Here is a 20,235-nt window from a genome sequence, read left to right on the forward strand (position 1 = left end):
GCAAGACACTATTCCCTCCCAAAATAATGCTAGATGCAATCACCATGGTAAAAATGTTTTTGGATCAGTATTATAACAAAGAGCATGGCACAAGTCATGTATGTCTCTTTCAGATTCAGATTTGACCTCCCGTTTGTTGATATTCAGGCAGCTCATATGGTTTGGTGTCCTTCTTGACTTTCTCCACCCGCCTCCTCATAATCTCTTTGAATTGTTCCTCTTTTTCCTTTTGTACTTTCTCTAATTCATTTTGTTCAGCATCTTCCTCCTCTGCCATTTTGATCTGTAGTTCTTTTTGCCACTGTAGTGAAATGAAAATACATTTGACTTGAATTTCCGTCCCAACCATAGTTACTTTCAACCATCATCAGAAATTACAGTGACTTTGATTAAGTTATCACTGCTAATATACAGTGCCTTGCGAAAGTATTCGCCCCCTTGACCTTTGCGACCTTTTGCCACATTTCAGGCTTCAAACATAAAGATATAAAACTGTATTTTTTTGTGAAGAATCAACAACAAGTGGGACACAATCATGAAGTGGAATGACATTTATTGGATATTTAAAACTTTTTTAACAAATCAAAAACTGAAAAATTGGGCGTGCAAAATTATTCAGCCCCTTTACTTTCAGTGCAGCAAACTCTCTCCAGAAGTTCAGTGAGGATCTCTGAATGATCCAATGTTGACCTAAATGACTAATGATGATAAATACAATCCACCTGTGTGTAATCAAGTCTCTGTATAAATGCACCTGCACTGTGATAGTCTCAGAGGTCCGTTAAAAGCGCAGAGAGCATCATGAAGAACAAGGAACACACCAGGCAGGTCCACGATACTGTTGTGAAGAAGTTTAAAGCTGGATTTGGATACAAAAAGATTTCCCAAGCTTTAAACATCCCAAGGAGCACTGTGCAGGCGATAATATTGAAATGGAAGGAGTATCAGACCACTGCAAATCTACCAAGACCTGGCCGTCCCTCTAAACTACTTTCAGCTCATACAAGGAGAAGACTGATCAGAGATGCAGCCAAGAGGCCCATGATCACTCTGGATGAACTGCAGAGATCTACAGCTGAGGTGGGAGACTCTGTCCATAGGACAACAATCAGTCGTATATTGCACAAATCTGGCCTTTATGGAAGAGTGGCAAGAAGAAAGCCATTTCTTAAAGATATCCATAAAAAGTGTTGTTTAAAGTTTGCCACAAGCCACCTGGGAGACACACCAAACATGTGGAAGAAGGTGCTCTGGTCAGATGAAACCAAAATTGAACTTTTTGGCAACAATGCAAAACGTTATGTTTGGCGTAAAAGCAACACAGCTGAACACACCATCCCCACTGTCAAACATGGTGGTGGCAGCATCATGGTTTGGGCCTGCTTTTCTTCAGCAGGGACAGGGAAGATGGTTAAAATTGATGGGAAGATAGAAGGAGCCAAATACAGGACCATTCTGGAAGAAAACCTGATGGAGTCTGCAAAAGACCTGAGACTGGGACGGAGATTTGTCTTCCAACAAGACAATGATCCAAAACATAAAGCAAAATCTACAATGGAATGGTTCAAAAATAAACATATCCAGGTGTTAGAATGGCCAAGTCAAAGTCCAGACCTGAATCCAATCGAGAATCTGTGGAAAGAACTGAAAACTGCTGTTCACAAATGCTCTCCATCCAACCTCACTGAGCTCGAGCTGTTTTGCAAGGAGGAATGGGAAGAAATTTCAGTCTCTCGATGTGCAAAACTGATAGAGACATACCCCAAGCGACTTACAGCTGTAATCGCAGCAAAAGGTGGCGCTACAAAGTATTAACTTAAGGGGGCTGAATAATTTTGCACGCCCAATTTTTCAGTTTTTGATTTGTTAAAAAAATTTGAAATATCCAATAAATGTCGTTCCACTTCATGATTGTGTCCCACTTGTTGTTGATTCTTCACAAAAAAAAGACAGTTTTATATCTTTATGTTTGAAGCCTGAAATGTGGCAAAAGGTCGCAAAGTTCAAGGTGGCCGAATACTTTCGCAAGGCACTGTCCTAAACCATGCACAGTAAGGGTTGGCTAATACACTTTTAGCAAGAGAACATCCTCAAAAAGCAATCAGGGTACAGTATATCCCCAGGCACAATGCCACCATAAGGAACACATCACACACACTGGAAAAGGACATTCATTTCTTATTACACTCTATGATTTGTTTTTGGCACATCTCTATTTATGCAAGGGACATTATCAATACAAAATTGACATTCATAATTGTAATCTGCGTGTATCAGGTTTGTAATACCTTGCGTGAATCACTTTTTATGTATGTCTTAATGTAATGCTCTCACCTGGTCCTCCACAACTCTCATCAAGTCAACATCTGTACGTGCATTGAAGTCCATGTAGGTTTGATGTTTCTTACTTTTTCTAGGATAAATGTAATGACATCATGTTCAATTACATGTCACTTCTTTTCCATAGTTACATCAAGTATTGTAGTCAAACGTAGAACAATTTAGCCAAAATCTGTTTACTGTACCCCGGGGCACTGTGATATTCCTCTGGATGTCTGGTTGGATGCTGCGTCTTACTGGCAGGGCCAGGGACTGTTTCTTTAGGCAGTGGAGGACAGGCTTCCAGCCTAGGCCTGTTGGAGGGAGGTGGTGGTTCCTTCTTGGCCTTGGTGTGGGGGGTGAGCTGGAGAGGCGTGGGGGGAAGGTAGAGCTGAGAGAGGGTACATGCTAACCTCCAAGTGATCAGTTGGCCAGGTAGACAAGCAGGTACGCTAGAAGCAGAGGTAGATGATGATGGCTTCCCTCCCTCACTGAGAAGACTGCTCTCTGAAACATTCATTTCAGCCTAGGAAACAAATAAAAGAGCACATATATATTGCAATGCCTTAACTTATGTTTAAAAAATAATAATAATAAGTTAAGTAATTTAGTAGTTATGCATTTCATTTGCAAAAACTTGGACAGAGTATTAAACAATGCCATGGTAATAACCACAGTAATGATAAAATATGCTAATCTTTAATTGGATCCATAAATCACCAAAAACTGCCTTTGTTCCCTTCGTTTCGATCACAAGTAAGAACCAGTTTTACATTTTTTCTGATGCAAATTATATTTCAGCTAACAATAAATGTGTGAATAAGAAGCCAAGTTGCTGATTCTGTTTGGATTTTAAGACTGAATCCTCTCAGTTTACAGGTAATTGATATTCGTTTTCAGAATCTTCCATACTATATATAGACTGTGACAAATTTCAGGACTTTCAGGATTTTCCTAATGATGTTATTCAGCTCCAACCTGGTAAGCAGATATGTTTGTGCTTTAAACAATACTTTGTAAAGGGAAAAGCAGTTGTGACAACACAGCAGTTGTATATGAAAAGTCAAAGACATCTCTTTTCTTTGAGAGTAAGTTGACTAGGAAAAGATCTGGACCTTAAGAGATATCAAAAACAACTCGGCACCTCTATAACCCGGGCGGCATCTCCGACTCTCTGGTCAGTCTCTTGGCACAGGTGTTCCTGCAGAGTGATCCAGGCCACATTCCTCAGCCCCTCCTGCAACACAGCTCCGCTGAGCCCTCGGCATACGCACACCAAAGCCTGAACAGCACTGTAGCGCAGCTGCCAGGCCTCGGCGCCAGCTAGCGAATGAACAGATGACACCACACTCAGTGAAAACCCTGACAAACTGGAGACCAGGATAGGGAATTACTGCTTTAGACTTTTGGTGTAAAGATAATGGTTAATGCAAGCTGTTTCATTGGATCGTACTCTTGCTTTAAACTGTAATGTATGCAATGGAAGTTTAGGCTAATAAATCATATAGGCATAAAATCTGAAGATGATGAAAACTCTATAACTCCCACAAACCAAAACCAAAACAAATGTGGCTATTTTTGTACAATGCTCATGCTTCAGTGTTTGTTTGCTTGTTTTTCCACTATCTCCATCCGTCATGCGACTTCCTGGACTTACAGTGGTTCAGAAGTTTAAGCAGTCCATCAGTATTGTGATATCCTGGAGGGGTTTGACTGCCCAGCAGAGCTGTTTTCTGTATCTCTGCATTGCTGCTATGCTGGCATATGTCTGCTAACACAGTGGTATAGATGTGTTCCAACTGCCATGGCCAGCAACCACTCTGAGACATACCTTCCTGGAAAAGAGAATGACATACTTTTAGCACGAATGAAAGAAATTAAAAGAGAGAGAAGTTAATTTAGTGTGTGGATTATGGGCCGGCTTTACCAGAACCAGATTTAGCCTAGACCTGGGCTAAAAAAAAGCATGCTCAATGGAGAATCTCCACTTAAAATAACTTTTAGTCCAGGACTAGGCTTAATCTTGGTCTGGGTAACCAGCCCATAATATGTATGGCAGTTAATAGCTTTACGTTTTCTTCTATAATCCCATCCTGCTCTGTCTTTGGGTTGATGTGGAGACTCATCAACATCTGAAGGCACAACAAGCTGGACTTTGCAGCCTCACCCAGAACCATTAATCCCAAAGCACAGTCCACCCTGGATTTAAAAAAGATGAAATAAAATGTATTCATTTACAATAAAACACTTTGATTTGGATGATTACACAAGTATTTATGACTTGATACTGGTATAAAATAAACATTCATATATTTATGAAGAATGATGCGTCAGGAGTAATGTAGGAACTAATGTTGCACTAATGAAAACGTTTGACTGTTGGAGAGAACAAGATTACAATACCCAGCCCAAACCAACCAGTTGTCTTTCTGCAGCTCCTCTCTCAGCATGATGAGGTGCTGTGCCACTTGGGAGAGCTGGCGGACATTGTTTTGTACGCAGTACCAACTGAGAAGACAATGCCAGAGCACCTGGTTCATGTCATACTCCTGACAGTCTGCCTGAGCCTACAGTACACAACAGATCACATATGGAAAGCATCAGGACGTAGCTACGGGATATGCAAACAGCATATGTGGGTGGGTCTAATCTTGGACGTTTATTGGTTGAAACCGTATTCCAGCCTGTGTCTATTCCACAAATTACCACCGGCTAAAGCTATGACTTTGAAATGCCTATTTACTCTGTTACATCTCACTGCGCAATCCACTGTCTCGTCAACCCAGCCAGGCAATTTATATGAATTGTTCAACTTGATCTCCGCTGTACAAAGCATCTTGACATTATCTCCTGTTTCTCTTAGACTAGCAACTGGTTTTCAATAGTGGATGTTTGTATAAACCTTACTCTGTCTCACTGACATTTGCAACATTGTTTCAGTATTGAAATTCGACCTCTAGCTGTCCCATAGTAATAAACGGTGTAAGGGTCGGGATGAGAATGACAGGCGGGCAGCTTTTCTCAGCCAGGCGAAATCATGAATCAGCTGGCATAATTTGTATGGCTATAGGGAAAGAATGGTCGATAGAAAACAGGTCGAACGAAACAAAATGCAGCTCGTTTGCAGCTTCAGTTTGAAGTGATTGTGTTTGCTGTGTTGTTGGCTAGCTCATCTGAACAATAGTGTTCTGATGAGAGAGCACATTTTCTATGCCAGGCGAAATCGCCCATCATAAGCTCATTGTTGTGGATGCAGATCTGCCAACTCTCACACATTGGCAGAGGGACACACACATTTGACCCTCTTCTCACGCATTGAAAAGTACTGTTTTTATTTTTCGAATTAGTTAATTGTATAGTCAGCGCGTTAACTTTTCAACTGTGCTCCAAATCGTTTTGAAATCGGAGCATCTGAGCCTGCAATTTAACATTACGAGCGGAACCTCTACCACTGTCCTGTTTTGCAACAGCACAGTGAACAACGGCACATTGAAGCATATGATTGGTCTAGTTATGTAAGGGATCAAGGGGATTGAATGCATGTTTTAAAGAAACGCCCCTCAAAATTAGAGTGTAGCTGAATGCAGAGCGAGAATGTTATCCGCTGAGTTTATAAAACTGTAAAAAGAGCAGCACGGTAAAAACAAAAATTGCTGTTACTCCCGTCCCTATTATTGCAGAATGCAGCCTTTTGACAGCATGTACTAAAGTCGATTTAATCCACACTCACATTAGTCCCCTCGTTTGGCATTTAGGCTGTGACAAAGACAGATTTACAGCAGTGGCGGTCACTGCCGTTTATGATGAGGGGTGAAGATTTTATTTTTTCTATTACAGCATGTTTGATGACTGTCATTCAAATTCCATTCACCCAATTCAATGTAACATCGATAGGTTTAGGCTACTGCATGATCAAATTTTCCCTATACCCATCACGTGGTTGCTGCAACCTAGCCTGAATGAAAGTTTACAACGTAGGTGCACACAGGTTGAGAGAAAAATTTGAGATGACAGACGCATGGACAGAGAGTGACCCATTCAATACCGCCTTGCACATGCTTGCCTGCTCCTACGTTATCTAGGGTGTAATCATTCGTCCAACAGTTGCAAACGAGTTTCTATTGGACAAATTCTGGTAATTTTTCCCTGTTTCGTTTAAGACATTTTTTAAAACAGAATCGGTGGAATGAATACCCACCTGATCATGCATAAACACAGTTCACTTTCATAGCAGCCACGTTGTATTCCTTCTCGCCTCTATGCACTCTCCTCCTCTCACCTTTTCCCTTTGTTTGTGGACTTCAATAAACAACACATCAGCTCTATGTGACCAGGCGAAAAAACCTTTCCAAGCCAAACTATGTCATAACCGCTACACACAGCATACATCGTTGTACCTATATTAGCTAAAGTAACATTCTAGTCAACATAGCTAATAAAACAAATACATTAGTGAACTCACTACAATCATGCAGTAAGATCACAGTGTACAGTCAGTAAGCAGTTACACCGGCAGGTGCCGGTGGCAATAAATTAATTAAACAAAAAGCGTACCTTGACATGGAAGAGTTCCAGTGATGTGTTGGATAGTCATAGCCAGCTAGCTAACATAGCATTCCTCTGTTTTAGCCAGGTGTTGAGTAACTAAACAAGCCAGCTACATTTGCTAGCTAAGTAAGTGAAACTAAAAGTGAGGAAAAAATGACACTGTCACGCCCTCTCTCGCTTCTCCTTCATTTTTGAATAAATTCATATGTTGAAAACTGTTCAACTATTGTCTTTCTCTTGGAGTCAACTACTCACCACATTTTATGCACTGCAGTGCTAGCTAGCTGTAGCTCATGCTTTCAGTACTAGATTCATTCTCTGATCCTTTGATTAGGTGGACAACATGTCAGTTCATGTTATTATTATCTATTTACTTTATTTAGTCTGATCAGTGGAACAATTCTCATTCTTAACAATGGGCTAAAATAGAGGGTAGTTACTGTGCTTGTCACCAAGAACACTACCGTTACTCCCCACACTTATTCTATTATTCCACTTCTTCCCAATTTTGCCAGTGTAATCACATATCTGATATGCGTACTTGTGTCTCTGAAAAAGTATGATATTTGTATTACTATTGCAGCCATTCTTGGGACAGTTTTGAATAAGTCATACAAATAAGCATTAGATATTAAATGCTCCAGGAATCCAAAATAATTTTTGATATTTTAGTAACGTGCGCAAGCTAGGCAGAGATGGTAGGGGTCTCACAACTCATAAACACATATTTTGTCTATTTAGAGTAAGATGATGGAAAGGATCTTCAACAATATAGTAGGCATAAGTAGTAAGGAAGTAGCAATGTAAGAGCTTTGGCTTGTGAGAGCCGGAACGGCTCATTGGGCAGGAGCCGATCTCCTGTTTCTGTAGCGTGAGGCATCTTGATGTAAAGTACACCCCCTGGACAGGACGCAAGTCTATTGCAGGGCCTTACCACCTACATTTGAAGTCAGAAGTTTACATACAATTAGATTGGAGTCATTAAAACTTGTTTTTCAACCACTTCACAAATTTCTTGTTAACAAACTATAGTTTTGGCAAGTCGGTTAGGACATCTACTTTGTGCATGACAAGTAATTTTACAGACAGATTATTTCACTTAAAATTCATCATATCACAATTCCAGTGGGTCAGAAGTTTACGTACACTAAGTTGACTGTGCCTTGGAAAATTCCAGAAAACAATGTCATTGCTTTAGAAGCTTCTGATAGGCTAATTGGAATCATTTGAGTCAACTGGAGGTGTACCTGTGGATGTATTTCAAGGCCTACCTTCACACTCAGTGACTCTTTGCTTGACATCATGGGAAAATCAAAAGAAATCAGCCAAGACCTCAGATTCTTTTTTTTAGACCTCCACAAGTCTGGTTCATCCATGGGAGCAATTTCCAAATTCCTGAAGGTACCATGTTCCTCTGTACAAACAATAGTACGCAAGTATAAATACCATGGTACCACGCAGCCTTCATACCAATCAGGAAGGATACGTGTTCTGCCTCCTAGAGATGAACATACTTTGGTGCGAAAAGTGCAAATCAATCCCAGAACAACAGCAAAGGACCGTGTGAAGGAAAAAGGTACAAAAGTATCTATATCCACAGTAAAACGAGTCCTATATCGACATAACCTGAAAGGCCGCTCAGCAAGGAAGAAGCCACTGCTCCAACCACACCATAAAAAAAGCCAGACTACGGTTTGCAACTGCACCTGGGGACAAAGATCGTACTTTTTGGAGAAATGTCCTCTGGTCTGAATAGAACTGTTTGGCCATAATGACCATCATTATATTTGGAGGAAAAAGGGGAGGCTTGCAAGCCGAAGAATACCATCCCATTGACCTGGAGAATCCGCAACCCGCAAGAATTCAGAATCACACCACAGAGGAGGAAGCCTAGATCAAATTTACAAGCAGCAATGATGAGGATCACCCCAGACGCTCAAAGGCTGGCTCCTCCCAAGATTTTTTAGACCAGGAAGAGGAGCCACGCAGGTTCCCCAACAAGAGAGGGAGAGGACGTGGAAGAGGCCAACACGGAGGAAGAAATCAAGACTATCCAACCACACAAAGCAGGACCAGAACAAGGCTGTGATCAACATTTCTGGAGAACCCCTTTATGCTGGTTGTGTAAGGGTCTTGTCTAAAGGACTGTCCTTTGCAGCCACATACTCAACTAATGAATTCAATACAAAGATTGACCTATTTTGTTTCTACATCTGAAGGCCTGGTACGAGCAAAACATTTCTCCAACTACAGACACCGGTGTTTCAGGTCAGGCAGTTTCTGTGCCCTCAAAAACACCTTTCAAGCCCAAGTTCACCTTTTGTCCCATTGTCCAGAATACCACACTAAAAGGTCAAATTTACTCTAACCAAACATGACATAACTTTTCTAAGACAGAGGGGGATGCAGTTGAATCATTGTCCAAAAAAGGACGGGTTGTGGTTAAAAAAGCAGACAAAAGGTGGCGCTACCGTAGTGTGGAGTGAAGACAAATGTGACAGAAGCCTACCGTCAATTATACAATGATGAATTCTACCGACCTCCAACCCTACAGAGGATCTCAAAGCTGAATTGAAAGGGATCCTCACAGAAGCTAAGGAGAATGGCTACATTTCAGACAATGAGTTTTTAAAAAGTATTATCTTCTTCCAAAGGTCCACAAGAATCTTGAACCCGTGCCAATATTTCTTCCAAATACCGGTTTCGAGGGCATTATCGCTTAATTAGTCACCTAGATAAGTCATGTTGTGTTATGACACAGTGCAGAATTACACATATTGACATGCATTTGAGTGAACGTGAATACACTTTTCCAATGTTAATCTTACACTAATCTTAAACCAAATTCATTTTTGGGATAGACTGGATTTAAATGAATATATGCCACTTAGAAGAGTATTATCCAAAGCAACTTTTTCTACCAGCAGCACTGGTAGAAAAAGTACCCAATTGTCATACTTGAGTAAAAGTTAAGATACAGTGCCTTGCGAAAGTATTCGGCCCCCTTGAACTTTGCGACCTTTTGCCACATTTCAGGCTTCAAACATAAAGATATAAAACTGTATTTTTTTGTGAAGAATCAACAACAAGTGTGACACAATCATGAAGTGGAACAACATTTATTGGATATTTTAAACTTTTTTAACAAATCAAAAACTGAAAAATTGGGCGTGCAAAATTATTCAGCCCCTTTACTTTCAGTGCAGCAAACTCTCCAGAAGTTCAGTGAGGATCTCTGAATGATCCAATGTTGACCTAAATGACTAATGATGATAAATACAATCCACCTGTGTGTAATCAAGTCTCCGTATAAATGCACCTGCACTGTGATAGTCTCAGAGGTCCGTTAAAAGCGCAGAGAGCATCATGAAGAACAAGGAACACACCAGGCAGGTCCGAGATACTGTTGTGAAGAAGTTTAAAGCCGGATTTGGATACAAAAAGATTTCCCAAGCTTTAAACATCCCAAGTAGCACTGTGCAAGCGATAATATTGAAATGGAAGGAGTATCAGACCACTGCAAATCTACCAAGACCTGGCCGTCCCTCTAAACTTTCAGCTCATACAAGGAGAAGACTGATCAGAGATGCAGCCAAGAGGCCCATGATCACTCTGGATGGACTGCAGAGATCTACAGCTGAGGTGGGAGACTCTGTCCATAGGACAACAATCAGTCGTATATTGCACAAATCTGGCCTTTATGGAAGAGTGGCAAGAAGAAAGCCATTTCTTAAAGATATCCATAAAAAGTGTCGTTTAAAGTTTGCCACAAGCCACCTGGGAGACACACCAAACATGTGGAAGAAGGTGCTCTGGTCAGATGAAATCCAAATTGAACTTTTTGGCAACAATGCAAAACGTTATGTTTGGCGTAAAAGCAACACAGCTCATCACCCTGAACACACCATACCCACTGTCAAACATGGTGGTGGCAGCATCATGGTTTGGGCCTGCTTTTCTTCAGCAGGGACAGGGAAGATGGTTAAAATTGATGGGAAGATGGATGGAGCCAAAGACAGGACCATTCTGGAAGAAAACCTGATGGAGTCTGCAAAAGACCTGAGACTGGGACGGAGATTTGTCTTCCAACAAGACAATGATCCAAAACATAAAGCAAAATCTACAATGGAATGGTTCAAAAATAAACATATCCAGGTGTTAGAATGGCCAAGTCAAAGTCCAGACCTGAATCCAATCGAGAATCTGTGGAAAGAACTGAAAACTGCTGTTCACAAATGCTCTCCATCCAACCTCACTGAGCTCGAGCTGTTTTGCAAGGAGGAATGGGAAAAAATTTCAGTCTCTCGATGTGCAAAACTGATAGAGACATACCCCAAGCGACTTACAGCTGTAATCGCAGCAAAAGGTGGCGCTACAAAGTATTAACTTAAGGGGGCTGAATAATTTTGCACGCCCAATTTTTCAGTTTTTGATTTGTTAAAAAAAATTGAAATATCCAATAAATGTCGTTCCACTTCATGATTGTGTCCCACTTGTTGTTGATTCTTCACAAAACAATACAGTTTAATATCTTTATGTTTGAAGCCTGAAATGTGGCAAAAGGTCGCAAAGTTCAAGTGGGCCGAATACTTTCGCAAGGCACTGTATATCATCTTAAATGTAATTGCTAAAATGTACTTCAGTATCAAAAGTAAAGTATAATTAATTTCAAATTCCTTATATTAAGCAAACTAGATGGAACCATTTTCTTGTTTTTTATTTAAAATTTACCAATAGCCAGGAGCACACTCAAACACTCAGACATAATTTATAAACGAAGCACGTCTGTTTAGTGAGATCATAGGCAGTAGGGATGACCAGGGATGTTCTCTTGAGAAGTGTGTGAATTGGACCATTTTTCAGTACTGCTAAGCATTCAAAATGTCACGAGTACTTTTGGATGTCAGGGAAAATGTATGGAGTAAAAAGTGCATGATTTTCTTTCGGAATGTCGTGAAGTAAAAGTATAACTTGTCCAAAAATATAAATAGTAAAATAAAGTACAGATACAACGACCTAAGTAGTACTTTAAAGTACTTTTACTTGATTAAGGGTATATACTATGGGCAGCGCTCTTAATAACTGTTCCATCAGGACCAAAATAAATATTTTAGGAGATTTGTTAGAATTTGTATGTAACTCTTACTGATGCTGAATCATCTTCAAAAGGTTCCAGTCCACAAATGATCTCCCCTGAACGTAACATGAAGTGCACTGAGAGCAAGATGTTTGGATACGGTTGGTAGCATGGCTCACACTGAGACAGAGCTAAAAGGGAAACAGTTTACAGCCATTAGTTGTGTTTTTCAACAACACAGTTCACATCAATTAGTAGAACCTGCATGGGAACACACACAATAATTACACTATTACAGGATATTGCTATGCAAAAGTAGAATGAATCACTATTTATCCATCTAGTACTCTACCTTTTAAAAAAACGTGAAGATGGGATTTGCTTCTTTGGTATCCACTCAGGTTTCCAGAGATGTGAAAGAGAAATAGTCTCAAGAAGACCAAATATCCCAGCTAAAAGAGCACAATAAAGTTGCAAAGGTGAACTAAATATAATACAATTCAAGTTCTTACCCTGTTTTAGGAGTATGGCTGTTCTGTAAACTTGTTACATAAGGTATTTTTTCCCACACAGTGACACGTACTTAAAAGAAACCTAGATCTGTCCACTCTACCTTCAATATCTTCACTTCGCAGGTGTACAAATTGGGCTTCTGGGACGTATCAGTACAGACCCAGTACAAGACTGACTCTCCCAGGTAAAAGAGGGCGGGAATCTGTTCTGCATGCACTGGGGCATGGTCCAGTGACATCAGAAGGGAATCCAGGGAATCTAAAGAGGTAACACAATGTTTGTCTTGATTTAAACAAAAACAGTATGTGTTAACTGCTATGGCATTAACATATTATTCATAATCATTATAATTACCAAGGCCCTAAATCTTTCCTGACCATGTGACTTGACCAGGAAATCCTCTAGGCTCTAATTACATAGTTATAGTAATCTATAGGGCCCTGGGTTTTTAATGGTCAGGTCAAATGGTCAGGAAAGAAATCAGGGCCCGGCCCAATCATTACAGTACAGTTATTGAAAAGTGCACTCTATGCACATTAGGTCTCTCAATAATAACCTACCATTTTGAATTTTACCATGGCACAAACCAAGCAACAGCATCTCTGCCCATGCCAGAGGAAGCTGAACGTGGTAGCCCTCACCCATGCATTTCAGTCCAGCTCTGCGCTGTTGAGGAAAAATATGATTACCGTGAGGTGTACAGCACGGTTGGGGTCAATTCCATTTAAATTCCAGTAAATTCAGAAAGTAAACCAAATTCCTATGCCAAATTTTCCTAATTGAAACGCAAAAAGAGAATTGGAATTTCAATGTACTTCCTGAATTGACTGTAATTTAAATGGAATTGGCCCCAACCGTAGTGTCCAGTTAAATAACCACACATATTTGATTTTGTCACCATCTGCTGGGAATTCTGTGAACTGTCACGGAAAATGGTTGAGAAATTAATGCGGGACATTGACACCTGGGCTGCGTTCAGTACGAAAAACATTATGGCACGTTCAATTAAACGGGAAAGGGGGAGGGTTGGGGAACGCTGCCAGCATGGCCGCTGCCCTTTATTAAATACGTACCTTCAAAGTCTGTTCAAGACATTTGAAGAACGTTTTGGAGAAATGTGTTGTTCAGTACAAGCCGTTATGTAATGTAACAAACGTTTAAACGAACTGAACGCACCCCTGGATATTTTGAAAATTAAAATATGAGCATGTATTATTAGATAAGTCCAGGTAAACACCTTGCTTCGGCTAAGTAGTTGTCGTGCCAGCTCATTATACTTTTCTTGTTCCTCAGAGCCATGGGAATTGTTGTACTTTCTGATAAACTCCTCTGTTATTTCAAATGGGTTTCTGTAAAATAGATACATTTTGCCATACAGTAGGCATATGTGAAGACAACAAACTTACAGTAGTAGGCTATGCATTTTTTTTTTACGAAGGGGTATGGGTATATACATTTTAGAAAAATATATCGAGATTGAAACAGTAAAACAAAATTTTGGCAGTCGCCTAAATTGAGCTCCCCCAATCTAGCTCATTTTGCAGAGACAGAGCTTGAACCAGCAACTCTGAGGTTTTGGGCACCACCACCTGTGCCATATGGTCCAGACCTTTACACACATATAGGCTACATTACTTAATTAAGATCAAAAAGGGACAGTGCAGTAAACTCAGTCCTTACCTGGTAGCCTTTGAATTGGTTGTGATTGTTATTTCCTGAGCTTTTTTGAAAAGTCTTTTTTGCAAATCCTCTTTGTGTGTTTGGGAAATTATACCCAAATTATGGACAACTGGAACTTTAATTATAGGCATTTTGCACAGTTTTATAAATACAAAATTACAACATTGGCAGCTTTCATCATTTTGTAGACACCTGTTTTCCTCGCCTACGTCTATGGAATTTCACTCTCATCTCGTGTACATCTGTCTCGTTTGTTTGCTGTGTTTCCATGGACGCATGACAGCGATGTCAAATAAGTGCACAAAAAATGCATATCCCACAATGCAATTTGGACGCGGAATAGAACGAAACCACTTCCGGTTGATCAGTTGACAGTTCATTCGCGTTGTTTTGCTAGCTATATAGCTAGCTATCTAACGACGTCATTTAGAGTGGCTAGCTTGCGAAATTGATGTTATACAGTGGTTTAGTTTTATATTTAATGTGTTCCTCGTAGATTTTGAGAGCGACATAGTTACACACATTTGACCAATCGTGATACCAGGGAGCTGTCACTCCTATTTAGCTCTCAGGCAGCATGACTTCTCGGCGTCCGGACAATTTCGATGGCTTAGGTTACAGGGGTAGGGAGGATACGGCTTTCAGTGGGGGTTACAGTGGAAGGTCATTTAATAATTCCTCTAGTGTTGACCTACAGAATTGGGTAACAACACCGCCAGATATTCCAGGTAGCCGAAATTTGCATTTTGATGACCGCACGCCCCCATTTGAGGCGGCCCCTGCAGCGCCTGGTGCTCAAGATACCCTGCCCACGGCTCCTCCATCCGGTAGGGGATCGACATCATGATCATTCCAGCAATGCTGGCCCTTTTCATTAACAGCAACGACAACGACACAGTATCATCCCTGGGTCATGAGTGTTTCGAAAGTGAAAGCATTCACACATTTCAGCTGGCTAGCTAACGTTAGCTTTTAAATGTTAGCAGAGTCCATGTCAGTAGAAGACGTTTTGCTTCTTCGCCTTGAAATCTATATTTACAATAATTTATCAGTCACAGCTGATGTGTGTGCAATATAGGGATTCAGTGACATTGAAGTACAAAAAAATTGAAGTACAGAGAACAAACTAGGCCTATAACGTTTATTTATATATATATATATATATATACACACACAAAACAAAACAGTTTTATGGCTGAGGCATTGTTCTTTATTGCATGTACAATTGGGCCGTTAGTGTCCAACCAAGTCCAGAGAAAGATGGCTGACAGCCATTTATGTTGTCAGATAAGACCAAGAGAGAGGGAGGCTAGAGTAGACCAAGGTGCAGTTCTCAAGTAGGCAACATGGCCTACTGGAACATCGGTAGAGTGCAACAGAAATCTAAATGCCTATCATTCATATATTATAAAGTCACTTTTCTGGTTATTTGTACCTTTTAGGTTAGTTGTGGATTTGTGAACATTGATTGATTGTCAATTAGGCTTACACTACAGCTAATGGCATATTGTTGACACAGCTCAGGGGGGAGTATATTGTGGGTGTCTTTAACAATGGTCATTTCCATGTAAAACTGCCCATGAGCAACAACATATGAAGTTCATAGGAGCATGTCAGATGAAAGCTAAGTGTCTATATTTTTTGTTGTTGAGAAAACTGAGGGAGATTTTACCGAAATTCTGCTACCAAATTTTGCATCTGCGCAGTTCTTCCAGTAAATGTGTTTTTGAAAAATGTTCAGTGTAAATGCTTTTTGTTTGGCATTGATTTCAAGTGAACAATTCGGAGTCTCAGCGCAATTCCCATACTGTGGAATTGCCCACATCTGACTAATACGTGTGCCAGATACCCGGTTTGTAAACAACAAACACAATTAAAATAGTCTGCTGCTACGCTACTCAATCTGTGACGCTCAAAATAGTTATAAGAAACTATTACTTATTGAGTGACTATAGGTTTGCGATTTAAATGTTGCTGTTTGATATTCACATGTATTTGTTCTTTCTCTTTCAGAGCAGTTGAACAGATTTGCTGGATTTGGTATCGGGCTTGCAAGGTAATTCAGTGTTTGGCCTATCCACGGCGGTAGTTCACCAGTAATGTCAAAGGATGACTATAATCCAACATTGAATTCATAAGAAAGAGAAAAAACGTTTCTACGAAAATATATTTACGTCATTGAACATTCCATATACAGTAGAAGTGTAATATTCATTTATTCACACCATGACTTCTTCTTCCAGTCTCTTTACTGAAAATGTCCTGGCTCACCCTTGCATTGTGTTCCGTCGTCAGTGCCAGGTAAGCATACGGTCAGGTTAGATACTGTATGTGTTCCACCTCAGGTGTAGTCTGTAGACTTTTCTACCATACAATATATCAATCTTCCTGGGTATATCGCAGTTGTCCATTAGAATGCTCCAGTGCGCTTGAAGTAAGTATGAATGAAGTAAGTAGTAATATTAAATGTTCATGATTCCTAATTCTGTTTTGTTTTTTTGTGGCTTCCAGGTCAATTATCATGCCAGGTGCTACCATCTGTCCCCATTGACTGCTGTTAGTGTGATGTATAATGTCACCAAGAGTCAGGTAATACATGTTTTTCATGATCCCAAAAACTCAACATTCACAATTAGTCCTAACAGACAGTGTATCGCAAGAAAACGTTCAAAGGATATTGAAAATGTGAATTCGGGGCTGGCATTTTGTTTTTATGCCGGTATATATTTGTGAATTCTCTGCTCGCAGGGTCCTAAGGCCTTATGGAAAGGAATGGGCAGCACCTTTGTGGTACAAGGAGTCACATTGGGCACAGAAGGCATCATTAGTGAATGTACTCCACTACCACGGTATGGATTATATTTTAGAGAAGAAACCTAGCTAACAGGTCGCAAGAATCCTAGCTTACAGGTCGCAAGAAACCTAGCTAACGGGTCTGAACAAATATTGCCCTTAGTCATCGCCTGATCGCCCACCATATCCTATTCCTTATGGATTAGCTTTGACAAGACTTCAATGAGCACATTTTTTAAATGTTTTTTTTAATGCTGTTGATAAAAATCGAGCACATCTACTGCGAGTCATTTTAGATGCCGTTAAGTGTCAAACTTGCATTCACGTTGTAATGTAGCGTCTACCAGAACATGCTGAAGTGGCCGATTCTACTCAGAGGGGCCATATATATCAGCTTCCAAGGTTTCCAGTGAGATGAGCAAGACGTCCCAGTACCAAAATCAAAGACCACTAAGGGGGGGGGGAAACGACAACAACATAATACAAAACTATAGCACATACTTCAACAGTAACTGTTCAAGCAACACAAAAACTAGTTTCAACCAATCTTTTTAACTTCTTAAAAATCACAATCCTGTTGAATCTCCTTATTTGAACATATGCAATAAACAAATATGAACTGGTACCACGGATAGAGGTCTGACTATGTTTGTTTCCTCAGGGAACTCTCCCACAAATGGAACCCAAAGCAAGTTATTGGGCATTTGGTTCTGAAAGGGTAATGACATTTATTTGCTTTGTTTTATAATGGTTTTCATACTGTAAAAAGTAGTGACAAAGTATGTTTGGTGAAAGTGGGGATTCAGTTGCATAAGTATTGATTGCCAATGGATATATTTCTCAAAACGGTGCAGTGTAATTGAAGGGACTTTACCCTTAGTAAATGCTGGTATCAGATGGTGTTGATAATATCTTTATTTCGGTAGAATGCTTTGATCTCTTGAACAGTCATTGTGTATCTCTCTTTCTTACAGTTTGACCTATGTGGTTGCCATGCCATTTTACTCAGCTAGTCTCATTGAAACTGTGCAGGTCAGTGAGTCCATACTTATATGAATGATGATCCGTTTGAGGTCGGTTGTATTTTGGCCACCCTTATCTTGTCCATCGGTATCACATCTATAACTCCCCTCCACTTTCTAACTGACTTTCCCCTAAAACATAAAGATCATCGTGAGCGTGAAGACAGTGGTGTAAAGTACTTAAATAAAAAATAATTTAAAGTACTGCTTATGTAGTTTTTTTTGTGGTATCTTTACTTTATTATTTATATTTTTGACAAATTTTACTTCTACGTTTACTAAAGAAAATAATGTACTTTTTACTCCATACATTTTCCCTTACACCCAAAATGCATAGCAGGACAGGAAAATGGTCCAATTCATGCACTTATCAAGAGAACATCCCTGGTCATCCCTATTGCCTCTGATCTGGCGGACTCACTAAACACAAATGCTTTGCTTGTAAATTATGTATGAGTGTGCCCCTGGATATCGGTACATTTTAAAAACAAGAAAGCTTAATATAAGGAATTTGAAATGATTTTTACTTTTGATACTTAAGTATATTTTAAAACAAATACTTTTAGACTTACTCAAGTAGTATTTTACTGGGTGACTTTCACTTTTACTTGAGTAACTTTCTATTAAGGTATCTATACTCTTACTCAAGTATGACAATTAGGTAATTTCCTACCACTGTGTGAAGATCATCGTTCTTCCATTGTCTACCAAAGATAAATATGATCTTTATGTTTTTGGGAAACTCCACCTTTGTCAGTATCAAATAATCAGTACATTTTACGAATCCTTCGCAGATCTGGTCATTCCAATCCAAACACACAAGCAAATGTAATTTCAGGCCGTTCTTAACTATTCTGCCATACCATACCAATGCTGTCCCTTGTTGTGTCCCCAGAGTGAGATCATCCGGGACAACCCTGGCATCCTGGACTGTGTGAAGGAGGGTGTGGGCCGGGTCATGGGCATGGGCATCCCCCACAGCAAGCGCCTGCTGCCCCTGTGGGGCCTCATGCTCCCCACCGTGCTCCACGGGGTCCTCCACTATGTGGTGAGCTCCACCGTGCAGAAGCTAGTGCTCTTCCTCCTGCGCCGGAGGAGCCCGGCCAAACAGCCCGTGGATGGCTCGGAGACCGTCCAGACCATGCTGGACGCCTACTTCCCTGAACTCATGGCCAGTTTCGTGGCCAGTCTGTGTGCCGACGTCCTCCTCTATCCGCTGGAGACGGTGATGCACAGGCTCCACATCCAGGGCACGCGCACCATCATCGACAACACGGACCTGGGCTTTGAGGTCCTGCCCATCAACACGCAGTATGAGGGTATCAGGGACTGTGTGAATGTGATCCGGCGAGAGGAGGGAGCCCTGGGATTCTACAAAGGCTTTGGCTCCATCGTGGTGCAGTACTCGCTACACGCCGCCGTGCTGCAGATCACCAAGGTGATCTATTCCACCTTGCTGAAAAACGCTTAAAGCTAAACAATGGAATATATTCCTAAATGTTTTTTGGGCCGGTTGTTCCCCCCTTTGAAACCTGTTTTTTTTCTCACGTGAGTCAGGGTTGTGCTCACTGCAGAGGATGTTGTCCTAAAAAAAAAATGGAGGAAAAAAGGAAAATACCAAAAGATGACTTGTTTTTTTCTGTCCAGAAGCACATTTCAAGTGTTTGCCGAGAGTGGTGTTCCTCATGTAATTGTCACCACTTCCACTGTGTCACAAAGCACTTAATATGTTCTATAAGGTATGGCATCAACAAATATCCCCAAATAGTCATGGAAGTTAAGTGTATATTTCCTTCTATCTGTCAAACAAACTCATCCTGGCATCATTTATGTGAAGTATCAGTCAGTAGTCTTTTCTGCAAATCATGTTGACGCACGCTTTCTTTGCGCTTTTCTGCTTTGTATGAATGTGACAATCTGTTGGTTTTGGGTTTGTGTTAGCACTAGCAGATGATGGATTGTGCCAGAATTGTATGTACAGAATGTCTTTAAATTATTCTTTGCTTTAGGAGTGATAATGTTGTGTGTGTAGGTATGTATCAAGTTGTTCACATTTTGGCATCCACAGAGTACAGTACATTGTAAATTTAGGAACAATTTAAAGATATTTAGTACGAGACTAGGAACATGAGCAGATAATGTATCATTTGTGCAGATGGATGATTGAGTTCAGGGATTTTAAATTATTGAACTGCCTCTAAGTGTTTAAGGACTTTACTTTCAGAGTAGGGAAATGTATAAGCTCGCTTGAGAACCTTGCTAAAATTAAATGGCTGACTTATA

The 20,235-nt window shown here is 40.4% G+C and overlaps 2 protein-coding genes across 2 annotated transcripts; one reads left to right on the plus strand and one right to left on the minus strand.

Moving 5' to 3' along the window:
• Positions 1–42: 42 nt before the first annotated feature.
• tmem232 (transmembrane protein 232) lies at positions 43–14,496 on the minus strand. Its single transcript, XM_021602985.3, has 13 exons — positions 14,138–14,496; positions 13,695–13,806; positions 13,018–13,123; positions 12,558–12,715; positions 12,297–12,396; positions 12,014–12,135; positions 4,738–4,886; positions 4,392–4,518; positions 3,977–4,154; positions 3,464–3,642; positions 2,526–2,845; positions 2,335–2,413; positions 43–301 (listed from the first exon to the last, which is right to left on the minus strand). Exons 1-13 carry the CDS (start codon positions 14,266–14,268, stop codon positions 116–118), a joined length of 1,947 nt encoding a protein of 648 aa, XP_021458660.3. The 5' UTR covers positions 14,269–14,496; the 3' UTR covers positions 43–115.
• Positions 14,456–20,235, plus strand: LOC110523880 (mitochondrial outer membrane protein SLC25A46). The gene is made up of 8 exons (XM_021602987.3): positions 14,456–14,964; positions 16,151–16,193; positions 16,381–16,438; positions 16,649–16,726; positions 16,886–16,986; positions 17,592–17,648; positions 17,905–17,962; positions 18,848–20,235. The coding sequence occupies exons 1-8, from the start codon at positions 14,715–14,717 to the stop codon at positions 19,421–19,423; spliced, it is 1,221 nt and encodes a 406-aa protein (XP_021458662.2). The 5' UTR covers positions 14,456–14,714; the 3' UTR covers positions 19,424–20,235.

Source organism: Oncorhynchus mykiss, chromosome 5 (genome assembly GCF_057628025.1).
Source record: "Oncorhynchus mykiss isolate SJ-2025 chromosome 5, ASM5762802v1, whole genome shotgun sequence".
NCBI classification, from domain to species: Eukaryota; Metazoa; Chordata; class Actinopteri; order Salmoniformes; family Salmonidae; genus Oncorhynchus; species Oncorhynchus mykiss.

Coding starts and splice junctions, on each gene's coding strand:
- tmem232 (XM_021602985.3), bottom strand. CDS start 14,268: ATGCCTATAATTAAAGTTCCAGTTGTCCATAATTTGGGTATAATTTCC. Junction 2,846..3,463: donor ATGCCGCCCGGGTTATAGAG/GTGCCGAGTTGT, acceptor TTTGTTTCCTAG/GCTGAAATGAATGTTTCAGA. Junction 302..2,334: donor TGAGAGTTGTGGAGGACCAG/GTGAGAGCATTA, acceptor ATTTCACTACAG/TGGCAAAAAGAACTACAGAT.
- LOC110523880 (XM_021602987.3), top strand. CDS start 14,715: ATGACTTCTCGGCGTCCGGACAATTTCGATGGCTTAGGTTACAGGGGT. Junction 16,439..16,648: donor TGTTCCGTCGTCAGTGCCAG/GTAAGCATACGG, acceptor TGTGGCTTCCAG/GTCAATTATCATGCCAGGTG. Junction 17,963..18,847: donor GTCTCATTGAAACTGTGCAG/GTCAGTGAGTCC, acceptor TTGTGTCCCCAG/AGTGAGATCATCCGGGACAA.